General features: G+C 47.7%; 1 protein-coding gene across 1 annotated transcript in view; it reads left to right on the top strand.

The window, feature by feature from the left end:
- tango6 (transport and golgi organization 6 homolog (Drosophila)) overlaps positions 1–20848 on the top strand; it is a 301792-nt gene that overhangs the window by 87707 nt on the left and 193237 nt on the right. Inside the window, exon 13 of the mRNA XM_072466775.1 lies at positions 16482–16644. Coding sequence (XP_072322876.1) covers positions 16482–16644 — 163 coding nt within the window. The remainder of the gene's footprint in view (positions 1–16481; positions 16645–20848) is intronic.

Here is a 20848-nt window from a genome sequence, read left to right as displayed (position 1 = left end):
GGCTGACTGTCTGCAGTCCAGTCAGCAGCAACTTTCCCGTGCCTTTCCTGACAGGCTGACTGTCTGCACTCCAGTCAGCAGCAACTTTCCCGTGCCTTTCCTGATGGGCTCACTGTCTGCACTCCAGTCAGCAGCAACTTTCCCGTGCCTTTCCTGACAGGCTGACTGTCTGCAGTCCAGTCAGCAGCAACTTTCCCGTGCCTTTCCTGACGGGATGACTGTCTGCAGTCCAGTCAGCAGCAACTTTCCCGTGCCTTTCCTGATGGGCTGACTGACTGCACTCCAGTCAGCACAACTTTCCCGTGCCTTTCCTGACAGGCTGACTGTCTGCAGTCCAGTCAGCAGCAACTTTCCCGTGCCTTTCCTGACCGGCTGACTGTCTGCAGTCCAGTCAGCAGCAACTTTCCCGTGCCTTTCCTGACAGGCTGACTGTCTGCAGTCCAGTCAGCAGCAACTTTCCCGTGCCTTTCCTGACCGGCTGACTGTCTGCACTCCAGTCAGCAGCAACTTTCCCGTGCCTTTCCTGACAGGCTGACTGTCTGCACTCCAGTCAGCAGCAACTTTCCCGTGCCTTTCCTGACGGGCTGACTGTCTGCAGTCCAGTCAGCAGCAACTTTCCCGTGCCTTTCCTGATGGGCTGACTGTCTGCACTCCAGTCAGCAGCAACTTTCCCGTGCCTTTCCTGATGGGCTGACTGTCTGCACTCCAGTCAGCAGCAACTTTCCCGTGCCTTTCCTGACGGGCTGACTCTCTGCAGTCCAGTCAGCAGCAACTTTCCCGTGCCTTTCCTGATGGGCTGACTGTCTGCAGTCCAGTCAGCAGCAACTTTCCCGTGCCTTTCCTGACGGGATGACTGTCTGCAGTCCAGTCAGCAGCAACTTTCCCGTGCCTTTCCTGATGGGCTGACTCTCTGCAGTCCAGTCAGCAGCAACTTTCCCGTGCCTTTCCTGATGGGCTGACTCTCTGCAGTCCAGTCAGCAGCAACTTTCCCGTGCCTTTCCTGACGGGCTGACTGTCTGCAGTCCAGTCAGCAGCAACTTTCCCGTGCCTTTCCTGGTGGGCTGACTGTCTGCAGTCCGGTCAGCAGCAACTTTCCCGTGCCTTTCCTGATGGGCTGACTCTCTGCAGTCCAGTCAGCAGCAACTTTCCCGTGCCTTTCCTAACCGGCTGACTGTCTGCACTCCAGTCAGCAGCAACTTTCCCGTGCCTTTCCTGACAGGCAGACTGTCTGCACTCCAGTCAGCAGCAACTTTCCCGTGCCTTTCCTGACAGGCAGACTGTCTGCAGTCCAGTCAGCAGCAACTTTCCCGTGCCTTTCCTAACCGGCTGACTGTCTGCACTCCAGTCAGCAGCAACTTTCCCGTGCCTTTCCTGATGGGCTGACTGTCTGCAGTCCAGTCAGCAGCAACTTTCCCGTGCCTTTCCTGATGGGCTGACTGTCTGCAGTCCAGTCAGCAGCAACTTTCCCGTGCCTTTCCTGACAGGCAGACTGTCTGCAGTCCAGTCAGCAGCAACTTTCCCGTGCCTTTCCTAACCGGCTGACTGTCTGCACTCCAGTCAGCAGCAACTTTCCCGTGCCTTTCCTGATGGGCTGACTGTCTGCACTCCAGTCAGCAGCAACTTTCCCGTGCCTTTCCTGATGGGCTGACTGTCTGCAGTCCAGTCAGCAGCAACTTTCCCGTGCCTTTCCTAACCGGCTGACTGTCTGCAGTCCAGTCAGCAGCAACTTTCCCGTGCCTTTCCTGATGGGCTGACTGTCTGCACTCCAGTCAGCAGCAACTTTCCCGTGCCTTTCCTGATGGGCTCACTGTCTGCAGTCCAGTCAGCAGCAACTTTCCCGTGCCTTTCCTGATGGGCTGACTGTCTGCACTCCAGTCAGCAGCAACTTTCCCGTGCCTTTCCTGATGGGCTGACTGTCTGCACTCCAGTCAGCAGCAACTTTCCCGTGCCTTTCCTGACAGGCTGACTGTCTGCAGTCCAGTCAGCAGCAACTTTCCCGTGCCTTTCCTGACCGGCTGACTGTCTGCAGTCCAGTCAGCAGCAACTTTCCCGTGCCTTTCCTGACAGGCTGACTGTCTGCAGTCCAGTCAGCAGCAACTTTCCCGTGCCTTTCCTGACCGGCTGACTGTCTGCAGTCCAGTCAGCAGCAACTTTCCCGTGCCTTTCCTGATGGGCTGACTGTCTGCACTCCAGTCAGCAGCAACTTTCCCGTGCCTTTCCTGACGGGCTGACTGTCTGCACTCCAGTCAGCAGCAACTTTCCCGTGCCTTTCCTGATGGGCTGACTGTCTGCACTCCAGTCAGCAGCAACTTTCCCGTGCCTTTCCTGACAGGCTGACTGTCTGCAGTCCAGTCAGCAGCAACTTTCCCGTGCCTTTCCTGATGGGCTGACTGTCTGCACTCCAGTCAGCAGCAACTTTCCCGTGCCTTTCCTGACAGGCTGACTGTCTGCAGTCCAGTCAGCAGCAACTTTCCCGTGCCTTTCCTGACGGGATGACTGTCTGCACTCCAGTCAGCAGCAACTTTCCCGTGCCTTTCCTGACGGGCTGACTGTCTGCACTCCAGTCAGCACAACTTTCCCGTGCCTTTCCTGACCAGCTGACTGTCTGCAGTCCAGTCAGCAGCAACTTTCCCGTGCCTTTCCTGACCGGCTGACTGTCTGCAGTCCAGTCAGCAGCAGCTTTCCCGTGCCTTTCCTGACAGGCTGACTGTCTGCACTCCAGTCAGCAGCAACCATTTGTATTCATAGATTTTACAGTGCAGCAGGAGGCCATTTGGCCCAACACGCCTACACATTCCTCAGCCTACACCTCCAATCAAGCCCCATAACTCTAACCCCACCTTACCTCTAGACACTATGGGGCAATTTAGCATGACCAAACTACCTAACCCGCACATCTTTGGACTGTGGGAGGAAACCGGAGCACCAGCAGGCACTGATCCTGATTGAATCTGATCCTGGACAACTTGCAGTCTCACTTGCAAGTGATCTTGACCATGCTGCCAGTTCCCAGCAACCTCTCTTTCCCTCCAAAGTCCTCAAATCTGTTGTTACCTCAATCAAATGGTCCTGATCAAATTCAGAAAAGACATGTTCAGTGATTGTAACAGTCCACCTTTGACATGATTGGTCACTTCACCATCCAATGCCTCTCCTGTGTTGTCCAGCTGATTGTGTCATGTGTTTCTGTTCTTATCAGGCAGAATATTTCCAACAAGGCTTCTCTTCCCACCTCTGTTCCGTTACCTTTTACTCATGCCTTTCCCTTGGCACCATCATCCAGGAACATGGGGTCAGGCTCCACATGTACCCAAACCATATGCAGCTCAATTCTCCACCACCCCTCTCCACCTTCCTCTACTTCAGGCTAGCTGTGTGCCGTCACTATTCATACCAATTAGTATGTTGCAAATTATTTATTCCTTTTTGAAATGAAATTTTCCCTATTAACTGTTTTGCTGTTTGACCGCATATCTACAATTGTTTAAAAAAAACTAATTAAAATGTAACTTTTGCCTTCAACTCCACGGGACAATGTTTTATTACTTTCACCGTCAGCTCATTTGAGTTATTTTTAAATGAAGCAGCCGCAAGTTCCCCCATCCTCTCCCCCAGGCTCCCTGTCTAATGTGGTTCAAATTAAAAATGGACAGGAATCAAATGATTCACTAGTTTATCATTAGGGATGTTTAATAATAATAAAATTCCTAGTATTGTATCTTCAGGCTTGAAATATCTTCAGTCGTATAAATAAATCTGACACAAACTGCGACTTATGGCCACATTTCCAATTGCCTCACTGAACCTGAGCACTGGGTTTAAAGTAATTTATCTTCACAGTGCAAGCAGTTAGGATCTCGAGACAGATGCAATGTTTGCAGACTGTGATTTAATAATCTGAGCGAGAACCAGTTCCTGCAATCAGTAAGTTGTGAAAATCTGCGAATATTAATTACAGATTGCTTGCTGATCAATTTCCCCATTTGAAAGCCAAAATGGAGTTGCTGATTGTATCCAATAGGAAAAAAAGACCTTCACCCTATATTTGATTTCAGTTGGTTCATATAGTACAGGAACTAATGTTTTACTGAGTAGATGTTTAGGGTGGGGACTGATGTCCTGTGACAGAGAGATGATGCGTACAGTTCATTTCACAATCTTCATTGCAGACCAGTGGGCCCTGAGCCTGTATTGAAAGTAGCTTTCACTGGGAAACCATGCAAAACACTTCCCAAATGGACAGCTGGAAAACATGGTTTGGTGATGAGATCTACCATGCGGAATTAGTGAAGTCTTCCGACACTAAAACTCAGTAGAAATTGGAGTTAAACTTCTCGGATGCAAACAAGAATCTTTATTGCCTCTATTTGATCACGATTGAGAGAAACTTAAATCTATTTTCAATAAAGTCCGGCTAGCAAAAGGACTTAAAGAGAAGTAACTTATAAACAATTTAACTTTCAAAATAATACAGAAATGGCTTCTTGCTTACAGCAAAACAGCTTGCATTTACTTCAAGAATTAAGAGTGGAAAAGTGAAAATATGAAAATAAGGATAGCGAATAGTTAGATTAAAGTATAGAATGATCCTGGATAAAGATGGCCGTACGGACCGTCATGTTTATAGGAAATCTTATCTGTCTTGAGCCATCTATCTACACCTCTATGTCGTCCTAATTGGTTTGGGTTAGAATCAAATGTATTTGATTCGACGGTTAGCTGTTAATCCTTAATGTGCAACATAAGTTCTGAATGTTTCATGTTTGAATATTTGTGTATGTTATGGAATGCGATTCTGTGTTTTTATCACGACTGGTTTCTACTGGTTTTCTGCTGACTTTGCTTTATCCACATTATGAACAATAGTGACTTCATGTTGCTATGGTGCCTGCTTCGTCCTTGATCAGATTACTGGTACAGCTCATGTCTTAATGTCAAACTGTCTTTGAAAATATGTTTGTTAGAACAATAGCTTTTTCATCTTGCTCAGTAAAAATGTTGTTTTAATCTCCAATTAGTTTATGCATGTGTCAGGCATTTTGTGGCTCTGTTGAAGCTTTGTGTTTTATCATGACCTGAGGTTATGAGTGCTGAAATCCTCAATTTAAAATGGATATTAAAACTGGGGCTTAATATTTACACTAAATAGCGTTCTTTTACCTATCAGATCTATCAGGAAATAGTTGATTCCTATCAATTGGTATCCCTGGGCTGAACCCCCCCCCCCCCCCCCCCCCCCATGGTGGGAGCCTGCATGTTTTATTCATTGATGGAATGTGGGAGTTGATGGTAAGGACAGCATTTGTTGCCAATCCCTAGTTGCCCCTGTGGTGTAGGTACACCCATAGTGCGGTTAGGGAGGGAGTTCCAGGATTTTGACCCAGCGACAGAAAAGGAACAGCAAGCGATACTTTCAGATTCAGAATGGTGAGTGATTTGGAGGGAAATGTCCAGGTGGATGTTCCCAGGTATCTGCATTCCTTGCCTTCTAGATGGTAGTGGCTGTGGATTTGGAAGCTGCTGTCAAATGTTTATGAAGGCCTTGTCCATGTATCTGTATCACACAACTATTATACTGTCTTTATTTTAGTTGTGTTGACATCACCGACTAACATCCATATTCTGTCAGCATGTGGTCCTAGGACTTGGAGTCCTGTCCTTCGTTCTATTATTCTTAATTGTGGCTCAGACAGAGGAAATAAAGATCTTCCTCCCTGTCTGAGTGGACAGAGGCAGCTGACTGTTTACTCTTCACCTCTGGACATGAAGTTAGTTCAATTTCTGGCAAATGGGCTAGGATCAGATTGTTCAATGAAGCCTGTCATTGAAAATGTAGTCCAAGGTTAATTGGCCCTGTTTAAGCTCAGGAAACTGAATATTCTCTAAGTTTCATAACTTAAATGTGGGTCAGTAAGTTCCCAATGATTGAGAATGTGAAAGTGTGATGTGTTCAGGGAGGCTGCAGGGTCCTGATGCTCATATTTTATAAAATATTCCTTGCTCTCTGCCCCTTCCTGATGCGGTCATTTTGACAGTTCTGTTTCACCCACCAAAGTTGCGACTCCTGAGTTGGATGATTATGGCAAGAGATTTGCAGCCCCAAACAGAAATGAATTGGGAAACGTGTTAAAGACTGACTGAAACCTTGAACTTAAGGAAGATGAGCAAAATATCCCAGTTGCTTGAAACTTGAATTTAAATAGAAAATTCTGGACGCAATCAATAGGCCAGGAAGTAACTGCATTCTGTTTAGAGTAGTAATAATAATAATCTTTATTGTCACAAGTAGGCTTACATTAACACTGCAATGAAGTTACTGTGGAAATCCCCTCGTCGCCACATTCCGGCGCCTGTTCGGGTACACAGAGGGAGAATTCAGAACGTCCAATTCACCCAACAGCACGTCTTTCAGGACTTGTGGGAAGAAACCGGAGCACCCGGAGGAAACCCACGCCGACATGGGGAGAACGTGCAGACTCCGCACAGACAGTGACCCAAGCGGGAATCAAACCTGGGGCCCTGGTGCTGTGAAGCAACAGTGCTAACCACTGTGCTACCGTGCTAGAGAAGATTGATAGTGTTACTCCTTCAAGTGATGGGGTAGAATCGATGGTTCACCTTCATTCCTGTCAGTTTTATGCAGATGACCTCTGATCTGTCTGTGATCGCAATGTGGGTCTGATCAGTCTGTGTGATCGCATTGTGGGTCTGATCAGTCTGTGTGATCGCATTGTGGGCCGGATCAGTCTGTGTGATCGCATTGTGGGTCTGATCAGTCTGTGTGATCGCATTGTGGGTCTGATCAGTCTGTGTGATCGCATTGTGGGTCTGATCAGTCTGTGTGATCGCAATGTGCGTCTGATCAGTCTGTGTGATCGCATTGTGGGTCTGATCAGTCTGTGTGATCGCATTGTGGGTCTGATCAGTCTGTGTGATCGCATTGTGGGTCTGATCAGTCTGTGTGATCGCATTGTGGGTCTGATCAGTCTGTGTGATCGCAATGTGCGTCTGATCAGTCTGTGATCGCAATGTGGGTCTGATCAGTCTGTGTGATCGCAATGTGGGTCTGATCAGTCTGTGATCGCATTGTGGGTCTGATCAGTCTGTGTGATCGCAATGTTGGTCAGATCAGTCTGTGTGATCGCAATGTGGGTCTGATCAGTCTGTGTGATCGCAATGTGGGTCTGATCAGTCTGTGTGATCGCATTGTGGGTCTGATCAGTCTGTGTAATCGCAATTTGGGTCTGATCAGTCTGTGTGATCGCAATGTGGGTCTGATCAGTCTGTGTGACCGCAATGTGGGTCTGATCAGTCAGTGTGATCGCAATGTGGGTCTGATCAGTCTGTGTGATCGCAATGTGGGTCTGATCAGTCTGTGATCGCAATATGGGTCTGATCAGTCTGTGTGATCGCAATGTGAGTCTGATCAGTCTGTGGGATCACAATGTGGGTCTGATCAGTCTGTGTGATCGCAATGTGGGTCTGATCAGATCAGTCTGTGATCGCAATGTGCGTCTGATCAGTCTGTGTAATCGCAATGTGGGTCTGATCAGTCTGTGTGATCGCAATGTGGGTCTGATCAGTCAGTGATCGCAATGTGGGTCTGATCAGTGATCGCAATGTGGGTCTGATCAGTCTGTGTGTTCGCAATGTGGGTCTGATCAGTGATCGCAATGTGGGCCTGATCAGTCTGATCGCAATGTGGGTCTGATCTGTGATTGCAATGTGGGTCTGATCAGTCTGTGATCGCATTGTGGGTCTGATCAGTCTGATCGCAATGTGGGTCTGATCAGTCTGTGTGATCGCAATGTTGGTCTGATCAGTCAGTGATCGCAATGTGGGTCTGATCAGTCTGTGTGATCGCATTGTGGGTCTGATCGGTCTGTGTGATCGCAATGTGGGTCTGATCAGTCTGTGTGATCGCAATGTGGGTCTGATCAGTCTGTGTGATCGCAATGTTGGTCTGACCAGTCAGTGATCGCAATGTGGGTCTGATCAGTCTGTGTGACCGCAATGTGGGTCTGATCAGTCAGTGATCGCAATGTGGGTCTGATCAGTCTTTGTGATCGCAATGTGCGTCTGATCAGTCTGTGTGATCGCAATGTGGGTCTGATCAGTCTGTGTAATCGCAATGTGGGTCTGATCAGTCTTTGTGATCGCAATGTGGGTCTGATCAGTCTGTGTGATCGCAATGTGGGTCTGATCAGTCTGTGTGATCGCAATGTGCGTCTGATCAGTCTGTGTGATCGCATTGTGGGTCTGATCAGTCTGTTTGATCGCAATGTGGGTCTGATCAGTCTTTGTGATCGCAATGTGAGTCTGATCAGTCTGTGTGATCGCAATGTGGGTCTGATCAGTCTGTGTGATCGCAATGTGGGTCTGATCAGTCTGTGTGATCGCAATGTGGGTCTGATCAGTCTGTGTGATCGCATTGTGGGTCTGATCAGTCTGTGTGATCGCAATGTTGGTCTGATCAGTCTGTGTGATCGCAATGTTGGTCTGATCAGTCTGTGTGATCGCAATGTTGGTCTGATCAGTCTGTGTGATCGCATTGTGGGTCTGATCAGTCTGTGTGATCGCAATGTGCGTCTGATCAGTCTGTGTGATCGCAATGTGGGTCTGATCAGTCTGTGTGATCGCATTGTGGGTCTGATTAGTCTGTGTGATCGCAATGTGGGTCTGATCAGTCTGTGTGATCGCAATGTTGGTCTGATCAGTCTGTGTGATCGCAATGTGCGTCTGATCAGTCTGTGATCGCAATGTGGGTCTGATCAGTCTGATCGCAATGTGGGTCTGATCAGTCTGTGTGATCGCAATGTGGGTCTGATCAGTCAGTGATCGCAATGTGGGTCTGATCAGTCAGTGTGATCGCAATGTGGGTCTGATCAGTCTGTGTGATCGCAATGTGGGTCTGATCAGTCTGATCGCAATGTGGGTCTGATCAGTCTGTGTGATCGCAATGTGGGTCTGATCAGTCTGTGATCGCATTGTGGGTCTGATCAGTCTGTGTGATCGCAATGTTGGTCTGATCAGTCTGTGTGATCGCAATGTGGGTCTGATCAGTCTGTGTGATCGCAATGTGGGTCTGATCAGTCTGTGTGATCGCATTGTGGGTCTGATCAGTCTGTGTGATCGCAATGTGCGTCTGATCAGTCTGTGATCGCAATATGGGTCTGATCAGTCAGTGATCGCAATGTTGGTCTGATCAGTCTGTGTGATCGCAATGTGGGTCTGATCAGTCTGTGTGATCGCAATGTGGGTCTGATCAGTCTGTGTGACCGCAATGTGCGTCTGATCAGTCTTTGTGATCGCAATGTGGGTCTGATCAGTCTGTGTGATCGCAATGTGGGTCTGATCAGTCTGTGATCGCAATATGGGTCTGATCAGTCTGTGTGATCGCAATGTGGGTCTGATCAGCCTGTGTGATCGCAATGTGGGTCTGATCAGTCTGTGTGACCGCAATGTGGGTCTGATCAGTCTTTGTGATCGCAATGTGGGTCTGATCAGTCTGTGTGACCGCAATGTGGGTCTGATCAGTCTGTGATCGCAATATGGGTCTGATCAGTCTGTGTGATCGCAATGTGGGTCTGATCAGTCTGTGATCGCAATATGGGTCTGATCAGTCTGTGTGATCGCAATGTGAGTCTGATCAGTCTGTGTGATCACAATGTGGGTCTGATCAGTCTGTGTGATCGCAATGTGGGTCTGATCAGATCAGTCTGTGATCGCAATGTGCGTCTGATCAGTCTGTGTAATCGCAATGTGGGTCTGATCAGTCTGTGTGATCGCAATGTGGGTCTGATCAGTCAGTGATCGCAATGTGGGTCTGATCAGTGATCGCAATGTGGGTCTGATCAGTCTGTGTGTTCGCAATGTGGGTCTGATCAGTGATCGCAATGTGTGACTGATCAGTCTGATCGCAATGTGGGTCTGATCTGTGATTGCAATGTGGGTCTGATCAGTCTGTGATCGCATTGTGGGTCTGATCAGTCTGATCGCAATGTGGGTCTGATCAGTCTGTGTGATCGCAATGTTGGTCTGATCAGTCAGTGATCGCAATGTGGGTCTGATCAGTCTGTGTGATCGCATTGTGGGTCTGATCGGTCTGTGTGATCGCAATGTGGGTCTGATCAGTCTGTGTGATCGCAATGTGGGTCTGATCAGTCTGTGTGATTGCAATGTTGGTCTGATCAGTCAGTGATCGCAATGTGCGTCTGATCAGTCTGTGTGATCGCAATGTGGGTCTGATCAGTCTGTGTAATCGCAATGTGGGTCTGATCAGTCTTTGTGATCGCAATGTGGGTCTGATCAGTCTGTGTGATCGCAATGTGGGTCTGATCAGTCTGTGTGATCGCAATGTGCGTCTGATCAGTCTGTGTGATCGCATTGTGGGTCTGATCAGTCTGTGTGATCGCAATGTGGGTCTGATCAGTCTTTGTGATCGCAATGTGAGTCTGATCAGTCTGTGTGATCGCAATGTGGGTCTGATCAGTCTGTGTGATCGCAATGTGGGTCTGATCAGTCTGTGTGATCGCAATGTGGGTCTGATCAGTCTGTGTGATCGCATTGTGGGTCTGATCAGTCTGTGTGATCGCAATGTTGGTCTGATCAGTCTGTGTGATCGCAATGTTGGTCTGATCAGTCTGTGTGATCGCAATGTTGGTCTGATCAGTCTGTGTGATCGCATTGTGGGTCTGATCAGTCTGTGTGATCGCAATGTGGGTCTGATCAGTCTGTGTGATCGCAATGTGGGTCTGATCAGTCTGTGTGATCGCATTGTGGGTCTGATTAGTCTGTGTGATCGCAATGTGGGTCTGATCAGTCTGTGTGATCGCAATGTTGGTCTGATCAGTCTGTGTGATCGCAATGTGCGTCTGATCAGTCTGTGATCGCAATGTGGGTCTGATCAGTCTGATCGCAATGTGGGTCTGATCAGTCTGTGTGATCGCAATGTGGGTCTGATCAGTCAATGATCGCAATGTGGGTCTGATCAGTCAGTGTGATCGCAATGTGGGTCTGATCAGTCTGTGTGATCGCAATGTGGGTCTGATCAGTCTGATCGCAATGTGGGTCTGATCAGTCTGTGTGATTGCAATGTGGGTCTGATCAGTCTGTGTGATCACAATGTGGGTCTGATCAGTCTGTGTGATCGCAATGTGCGTCTGATCAGTCTGTGTGATCGCAATGTGGGTCTGATCAGTCTGATCGCAATGTGGGTCTGATCAGTCTGTGTGATCGCAATGTTGGTCTGATCAGTCAGTGATCGCAATGTGGGTCTGATCAGTCAGTGTGATCGCAATGTGGGTCTGATCAGTCTGATCGCAATGTGGGTCTGATCAGTCTGTGTGATCGCAATGTGGGTCTGATCAGTCTGTGTGATCGCAATGTGGGTCTGATCAGTCTGTGTGATCGCATTGTGAGTCTGATCAGTCTGTGTGATCGCAATGTGGGTCTGATCAGTCTGATCGCAATGTGGGTCTGATCAGTCTTTGTGATCGCAATGTGGGTCTGATCAGTCTGTGTGATCGCAATGTGGGTCTGATCAGTCTGTGTGATCGCAATGTGGGTCTGATCAGTCAGTGATCGCATTGTGGGTCTGATCAGTCTGTGTGATCGCAATGTTGGTCTGATCAGTCTGTGTGATCGCAATGTGGGTCTGATCAGTCTGTGTGATCGCAATGTGGGTCTGATCAGTCAGTGATCGCAATGTGGGTCTGATCAGTCTGATCGCAATGTGGGTCTGATCAGTCAGTGATCGCAATGTGGGTCTGATCAGTCTGATCGCAATGTGGGTCTGATCAGTCTGTGTGATCGCAATGTGGGTCTGATCAGTCTGTGTGATCGCAATGTGGGTCTGATCAGTCTGATCGCAATGTGGGTCTGATCAGTCTGTGTGATCGCATTGTGGGTCTGATCAGTCTGTGTGATCGCAATGTGGGTCTGATCAGTCTGTGTGATCGCAATGTGGGTCTGATCAGTCTTTGTGATCGCATTGTGGGTCTGATCAGTCTGTGTGATCGCAATGTGGGTCTGATCAGTCTTTGTGATCGCATTGTGGGTCTGATCAGTCTGTGTGATCGCAATGTGGGTCTGATCAGTCTTTGTGATCGCAATGTGGGTCTGATCAGTCTGTGTGATCGCAATGTGGGTCTGATCAGTCTGTGTGATCGCAATGTGGGTCTGATCAGTCTGATCGCAATGTGGGTCTGATCAGTCTGTGTGATCGCAATGTGGGTCTGATCAGTCTTTGTGATCGCATTGTGGGTCTGATCAGTCTGTGTGATCGCAATGTGGGTCTGATCAGTCTTTGTGATCGCAATGTGGGTCTGATCAGTCTGTGTGATCGCAATGTGGGTCTGATCAGTCTGTGTGATCGCAATAAGACCATAAGACATGGGAGCAGAATTAGGCCACTCGGCCCATCGAGTCTGCTCCGTCATTCAATCAATGCTGATATTTTTCTCATCCCCATTCTCCTGCCTTCTCCCCATAACCCCTGATCCCCTTGTTAATCAAGAACCTATCTATCTCTGTCTTAAAGACACTCAATGATTTGGCCTCCACAGCCTTCTGCGGCAAAGAGTTCCACAGATTCACCACCCTCTGGCTGAAGAAATTCCTCCTCATCTCTGTTTTAAAGGATCGTCCCTTTAGTCTGAGATGGTGTCCTCTGCTTCTAGTTTTTCCTGCAAGTGGAAACATCCTCTCCACGTCCACTCCAGCCAGGCTACACAGTAACCTGTAAGTTTCAATAAGATCCCCCCCATATCCTTCTAAACTCCAACGAGTACAGACCCAGAGTCCTCAACCGTTCCTCATACGACAAGCTCCTCATTCCAGGGATCATTCTTGTGAGCCTCCTCTGGACCCTTTCCAAGGCCAGCACATCCTTCCTTAGATACGGGGCCCAAATCTGCTCACAATACTCCAAATGGGATCTGACCAGAGCTTTATACAGCCTCAGAAGTATATCCCTGGTCTTGTATTCTAGCCCTCTTGACATGAATACCAACATTGCATTTGCCATCCTAACTGCCAACTGAACCGGCACATTAACCTTCAGAGAATCGTGAACAAGGACTCCCAAGTCCCTTTGTGCTTCTGATTTCCTAAGCACCTTCCCATTTCGAAAATAATCTATGCTTCCATTTGTCCTTCCAAAGTGCATAACCTCACACTTTTCCACATTGTATTCCATCCGTACCAGCCTCCCCGAACAGGCCCTGGAATGTGGCGACTAGGGGCTTTTCACAGTAACTTCATTGAAGCCTATTCGTGACAATAAGCGATTTTGATTTCATTTTCATTTCATCTGCCACTTTTTGCCCACTCTCCTAGCCTGTCCAAGTCCTTCTGCAGCCCGCCTACTTCCTCAATACAACCTGCCCCTCTACAGATCTTTGTATCATCTGGAAACTTAGCAACAGTGCCTTCAGTTCCTTCTTCCAGATCATTAAGGTATATTGTGAAAAGTTGTGGTCCCAGCACAGACCCATGAGGCACACCAATAGTCACTGGCTGCCATCCTGAAAAAGACCCCTTTATCCCCACTCTCTGCCTTCTGCCAGTCAGCCAATCCTCTATCCATGCCAGGATCTTACCCTGAACACCATGAGCTCTTAACTTATTTAATAGTCTCCTATGTGGCACCTTGTCAAGTACTTCTGGAAATCTAAATAAATCATGTCCACTGGTTCTTCTTTGTCTAACTTCCTTGTTACCTCCTCACAGAACTCTTAACAGATTTGTCAGACATAACCTCCCCTTGACGAAGCCGTGTTGACTCAGTCCTATTTACCATGCACTACCAAGTACTTCGCAATCTCATCTTTAATAACGGACTCTAAAATCTTACCAATGACCGAAGTCAGGCTAACAGGCCTATAATTCCCGTCTTCTGCCTCCCTCAATTCTTAAAACAGTGATGTTACATTAGCCACTTTCCAGTCCTCTGGGACCCTTCCTGCCTCCAGTGATTCCTGAAAGATCATCACCAATGCCTCCACAATCTCCTCAGCTATCTCTTTTAGACCCTGGGGTGTAGTCCATCCGGTCCAGGTGACTTATCCACCTTCAGACCTTTCAGTTTCCCCAGAACCTTCTCCATAGTAATGGTCACTGCGCTCACCTCTGCCCCCTGGTTCTCCTGGAGCTCTGGCATCCCACTGGTGTCTTCCACCGTGAAGACTGATGCAAAGTAACTATTTAGTTCACCTGCCATTTCTTTGTTTCCTATTATTACTTCTCCAGCCACATTTCCCAGTGGTCCAATGTCTATTTTTGCCTCTCTTACCTTTTATATATTGAAAAAAATCTCATCCTATCTTCTTTTATATTACTAACTAGCTTGCACTCGTACTTCATCTTCTCTCCCCTTATTGATTTTTTAGTTGTCCTCTGCTCACTTTTAAAAGCTTCCCAATCCGTGGCTTCCCACTAATCCTCGCCACTTTGTATGCTTTTTCTTTAGCCTTTATGCTGTCCTTGACTTCGCTCGTCAGCCATGGATGCCTTGTCCTCCCTCAGCATGTTTCCTCCTCCTTGGGATGAATTTCTGTTGTGCCTCTCAAATAACCCCCCAAAACTCCTGCCATCGCTGTTCCACTGTCTTCCCTGCTCGGCTCCTTTTCCAATCAACTCTGGCCAGCTCCTCCCCATGTCTTTGTAGTTACCCTTGTTTAATTCTTGTACCGTTACATCTGATTGCAGCATCATATTGTGGTCACTGCTCCCTATGGGTTCCTTCACCTGAAGTTCCCTAATCAAGTCTGCCTCATTACACATCACCAAATCAGAATTGCCTGTTCCCTCGTAGGCTCTGTCACAAGCTGCTCCAAAAAAACATCTCTTAGACATTCCACAAATTCAATTTCTTGGGATCCACGACCAACCTGATTTTCCCAGTCCACCTGCATATTGAAGTCCCCATGATTATTGTAATATTGCCTTTTTTACATGCCTTTTCTATTTCCTGATTTATTTTCTGCTCCACATCCTGACTACTGCTAGGGGGCCTGTACATAACTCCCATCAGGGTCTTTTTACCTTTGCGATTCCCACAGAGATTCTATGCCTTCTGATCCTATATCGCTCCTTGCTACCTATTTAACTTCATTCCTCACTAACAATGCAACCCCGCCCCCTTTGCCCATCTGCCTGTCCTTTCGATTGGACACATATCCTTGGATATTTAGATTCCAGCCCTGATCCCCTTGCAGCCACGTCTCTGTGATGCCCACAACATCGTACCGGCCAATTTCAATGTGTGCAACAAGCTCATTTACCTTGTTTCACATATCCCCACCTAACCTTTTGGACATTAAGGGGCAACTTAGCATGGCCAATCCACCTAACATTTAGGTACAACACCCTCAATCCTGCATTGACCACCTCCCTTTAAATAGCTGTCACCTTTTTTACTCTGCCTGAGGGTGATGTTCTTTTATTTTGCCGGGATATCGGTGCCTCTTCAGTTTAGATGTAACCCCTTCTTCTTGTACAGGTCCCACCTGCCCCAGAAGAAATGGTCCAAAAATCTGAAAACCTCCCTCCTACACCACCAGTTTAGCCACGTGTTTAGCTGCACTATCATCCTATTTCTAGCCTCACTGGCACATGGCACAGGGAGTAATCCTGAGATTACAACCCTCGGGGTTCTGCTTTTTAGCTTACTGCCTAACTCCCTGAACTCCTTCTGCAGGACCTCATCACTCTTCCTGCCTATGTCGTTAGCACCTATGTGTACTACAACCTCTGACTGTTCATCCTCCCCCTTCAGGATCTCCTGTGTTCGTTCAGAGACATCCTTTTTTAAAATAAATTTAGATTACCCAATTCATTTTTTCCAATTAAGGGGCAATTTAGCGTGACCAATCCACCTAGCCTGCACATCTTTGGGTTATGGGGCGAAACCCACGCAAACACGGGGAGAAAGTGCAAACTCAACACGGACAGGTTCAGAGACAACCTTGACCCTGGCACCAGGGAGGCAACATACCATCCTGGAGTCTCTTTCACGTCCACAGAAGCGCCTATCTGTGCCCCTTACTATAGAGTCCCAGTGACTATCGCTCTCCTGTACTTTGCCCTCCCCTGCTGAGCAACAGAGCCAGTTGTGGTGCCTGACGTGGGTTGTCTGATCAGTCTGTGATCGCAATGTGGGTCACCAACGTTTTATTTCCAAGTTTGTCTTTAGTGAATTGAAATTGTCAGAGTGTCTATGGTGGGAATCAAACTCTTCCTTATATATTAGTCCAGGTCTCGTTCCATTAATGTAGCCACTGCACTAGCATATCCTGGCCAGGCTTTCGTGCCTGTGAATTGAGAAGCTGGATCCATAGATTGGCCACCCGTTAAGTTGACGTATTTTTTACCTTTCAGCGCAGGCTGTGCACAAGGTGATTTGTTGCGGAAAACCTGATCTCATCCCTTTAGAATTCTAAATGTTATTCCTGACATTGCCCGATTCTGTTTCATACCAGGTTCTTGAACTGTTTCACATTAAGGACAAATTGACTGCCCATCAATTTCAGAGAGTGGCAACAACAACCCTCCTCTCGATGGTGAAAGAACAACCTGAACTAGGGGAGGAGTACCTGCTGAGACCTCTCCTCGCTCCTCTGATCTGCTGCTTGGATACTACAGGTACGGAGATATGACAATGAGGATGGCTTTTGCTGCAGGAACCATGAGCATGGGTGGAAAGCTGGGGGAGCAGGCTGTGGTGAGCAAGGGTGGGGGAAAGAAGAAGAATCCTCTGTCACGTGAGAATTTAACCTGCTAAACCCTCAGTCACAGTTGTAACCTAACATTGGCAATTGTCTTAAAGATCCAGTTACATGCAAAAGGCTAATGATTGACACTTCAGACATTACTTCATGATGACTTGATTAATGCTAACCTCTTGTAAATTGAACCTTAGAGATACAAAAGTATAAATTCAAACACCACCCCTCACAGACCACAGTGGTAAAAGTCCCAACATCTTACTTGTGTCTAAGTATTAGTTTGCTTATATGAAATATTGTGTCAAAATATTAACCTGGGGAGGTAGGGAAGGAAGTAACAGTGGGTGTGTTATTGTGCTGTCTGTCAAGTACTCTGTCCTTGTAAATATCTACCTGGAGCCTAATCAGCTGTCTCCACCAGTGAGATACAAGTGCTTTGACCGCTGACACCATTGAGCAAATGTCCAACATTTGTACCATGAGCAGTATGCAAAAGAAATTTCTCCTTATCTCTGTCCCAAATGGTTTACACTGAATCCTCAGACTGTGTCCCCGGTTCTGGACACCCCCACCATTGGGAACATCCTTCCTGCATCTGCCCTGTCCAGTCCTGTTGGAATTTTATAGGTTTCTATGAGACCCCCCCCCCCCCCCCCCCCCTCATTCTTCTGAACTCCAGCGAAAACAATCCTAACCTAGTTAATCTCTCCTCATATGACAGTCCCGCCATCCCAGGAATCAGTCTGGTAAACCTTCGCTGCACTCCCTCGAGAGCAAGAACATCCTTCCTCAGATGAGACCAAAACTACACACAATACTCCAGGTGTGGCCTCACCAAGGCCCTGTACAATTGCAGCAAGACATCCCTGCTTCTGTATTCAAATCCTCTCACTGAAGGCCAGCGTACCATTAGCCTTCTTTACCACCTGCTGCACCTGCATGCTTACCTTCAGCGACTGATGTACAAAGGCACCCAAGTCTTGTTGCACATTCCCCTCTCGATTTAGAGCCATTCATATAATCTGTCATCATCATCCAGGAAAATAATTAGACCAGGTGCAGTCACTAATGTTCCCTCGTGGTCATTGATGCTGATAAAGTGTATAAATTTATTATGCAAAGAGATGCAAGCAGGTATGATATAGGGGGGATTATTAATTTTTGATTCATTTTTTTCTGGATGTGGGCTTCGCTGGCTAGGTCAGCATTTATTGCCCATCCTTAATTGCCCTTGAGAAGGTGGTAGTGAGCTGCCTTCTTGAACCGCTGCAGTCCATGTGTAGGTACACGCACTGTGCTGATAGGGAGGGAGTTCCAGGATGTTGCCCCAGCGACATGAAGGAACGGGGATATATTTCCCAGTCAAGATGGTGAGTGACTTGGAGGGGAACCTCCAGGTGGTGGGGTTCCCATGTATCTGCTGCCTTTGTCTTTTTGATGGTAGTGGTCGTGGGTTTGGAAGGTTTTGTCTAAGGAACCTTGGCAAGTTCCCGCAGTGTAGATAGTACACACAGCTGACACTGTTCGTCAGTGGAGGGATTGAATGGTACTTGTGGAGCCTCCCAATTATCGCCCATGTTGACTCCCCCGCTTTGGGACACTGTCGAAGGGACATGTGGGTGCAATCTACCTCCGGGGTTTGGCGAAGCCCTCCTTGCCGACCCATTCCCCGAGCATCGCCGCTATGCACTCCGTGGGGTTCCTCCCCTCTGTTCCTTCCGGCAGCCCCACGATTCTTAAGTTCTGTCGACACAATCTGTTCTCCTGGTTGTTGACTTTTTCTCTTAGCCCCTTCTGGGTCCTGGCCAGGCTCGCCACCTCGACTACGAGTGCCGCAATCGGGTCCCCTTGGTCCGTGGCGGTCTTCTCGAGGTCTCTTGCCGTTGCTTCTTGGGTCTCAAGCCTCCGCTCCATCTTGGCCATTGCTTCCCTCATGGGAGCCTTTGCAGCTTCCACTGCTGTCTCGACAGCTGTTAGGAGGTCTCGTTTCAGCTCCTCCTTGTGTCTTTGGAGCGCTGGGGTGGTGAAACCTGCAAGCTCGTCCATCAGCTCCCGGGTCTGCGCAGGGAGTTCTGCGGAATTGCCCCATCCAGGTCCATGCCATCTCGTGTGGTTGCCAGCTCCGAGGCTGAGGTTCTCCTCCCCTCGTCTTTGCTGGCTTTTCATTTGGGTGGCTAACTTTTTCCCATTTTTCCTTGTCGATGCGGTTAACGGAGGTTATGCTGGGGGGTTTACCCCCCTATCCCCAGCCTATCCCAATACCCCCTAACCTAACCTACACATCGTTTTGGACGCTAAGGGCAAATTTTCATGGCTAATCCACTCAAAACCTGCACATCTTTGGACTGTGGAAGGAAACCGGAGCACCCGGAGGAAATCCACACACACACGAGGATCTATAATGGGATAGTGTTTAAGGATTTCTGTAAGAGGTTGCGGGCCAGGCAAATAATTGTAATGAGTGGGATGGTTTGGTGAAACAGGCATGAAGAGTTGCTCTTGCTTTGTTGATATGAGGCTGTGTGAAATGGTTCCAGATTATACTGTTTAACAGGAGTCAGTCAGAGGTTTTAATGGTGATTTTAAGTTACTGTCCCTTCACTTTGGATTGGATTGGATTTGTTTATTGTCACGTGTACCGAGGTACAGTGAAAATTATTTTTCTGCGAGCAGCTCAACAGATCATTAAGTACATGAGAAGAAGAGGGAATAAAAGAAAATACATGATAGGGCAACACAACATATATAACATCTCTGCACTTTCTCTGCACTTCAGCAGTCAAGGGCATTCAGCCTCTGATCTCCGGGTAAGCGTTCTCCAAGGCGGCCTTCAGGACGCGCAACAACGCAGAATCGGCGAGCAGAAACTTATAGCCAAGTTCCGCACACATGAGTGCGGCCTCAACCGGGACCTGGGATTCATGTCGCATTACATTCATCCCCCACCATCTGGCCTGCAAAATCCTACCAACTGTCCTGGCTTGACACAATTCACACCTCTTTAACCTGGGGTTACCCCATCTCTGGATCTGTAAAGATTTGATCACCTGCTCATGCTCGCATTCCAAGCATTGTCTGGCATCTTTGAATCTGTCTATATATATATATATATATATGTTTCTGGAACATACCTCTTCATTCACCTGAGGAAGGAGCAGCGCTCCGAAAGCTAGTGACATCGAAACAAACCTGTTGGACTTTAACCTGGTGTTGTAAGACTTCTTACTCTGCTAAGAGTGTATTTGTCAGTTTTGCTATACTACAAATCTTGACAATATTGAATTCTTTACCCGTCAGTCTGGCCTCAATAAAACTCGAGATGGATTTTGAAGGTACAGTATTATTTATTTCTAACCAACTTGCAAGTCTGACTCGCTTCACAGAGACTCAGAACACAGAAACTGTCTCCTGGGCCCCTCAAAACGAATGCTATCGGAGACAAAGGAATCTATACAAATACATTCAAATGGCATCAAGCTTCACATACAAGATTCCCCAAGGCCATCCTATACATCTCCTGACCTGGCCATATATCCTGATTGGCTCACTTCTCATTCCTTATCCCTGGGCCTCTTGTTACCCAGCATCCTTTTCCCCATCCTCCACCAGACACCACTCCTCCCTTCCTTGCCATGCTTTCTGAAATCCTTTGTCTGTGAACTTACTATGATGATGTTTCAAAAGTCACTGGAGTCAGGGAAAGTCCCAGAGGATTGGAAAATCGCTGTTGTAACCCCCCTGTTCAAGAAGGGAACAAGGAAAAAGATGGGAAATTATAGGCCAATTAGCCTAACCTCGGTTGTTGGCAAGATTCTAGAATCCATTGTTAAGGATGAGATTTCTAAATTCTTGGAAGTGCAGGGTCGGATTAGGACAAGTCAGCATGGATTTAGTAAGGGGAGGTCGTGCCTGACAAACCTGTTAGAGTTCTTTGAAGAGATAACAAATAGGTTAGACCAAGGAGAGCCAATGGATGTTATCTATCTTGACTTTCAAAAGGCCTTTGATAAGGTGCCTCACGGGAGACTGCTGAGTAAAATAAGGGCCCATGGTATTCGAGGCAATGTACTAACATGGATTGACGACTGGCTGTCAGGCAGAAGGCAGAGAGTTGAGATAAA

The sequence above is a fragment of the Scyliorhinus torazame genome, chromosome 10 (genome assembly GCF_047496885.1).
Source record: "Scyliorhinus torazame isolate Kashiwa2021f chromosome 10, sScyTor2.1, whole genome shotgun sequence".
NCBI classification, from domain to species: domain Eukaryota; kingdom Metazoa; phylum Chordata; class Chondrichthyes; order Carcharhiniformes; family Scyliorhinidae; genus Scyliorhinus; species Scyliorhinus torazame.
The sequence above is the reverse complement of the archived record's forward strand: the minus strand, read 5'-3'. Positions and strand labels throughout refer to the sequence as shown.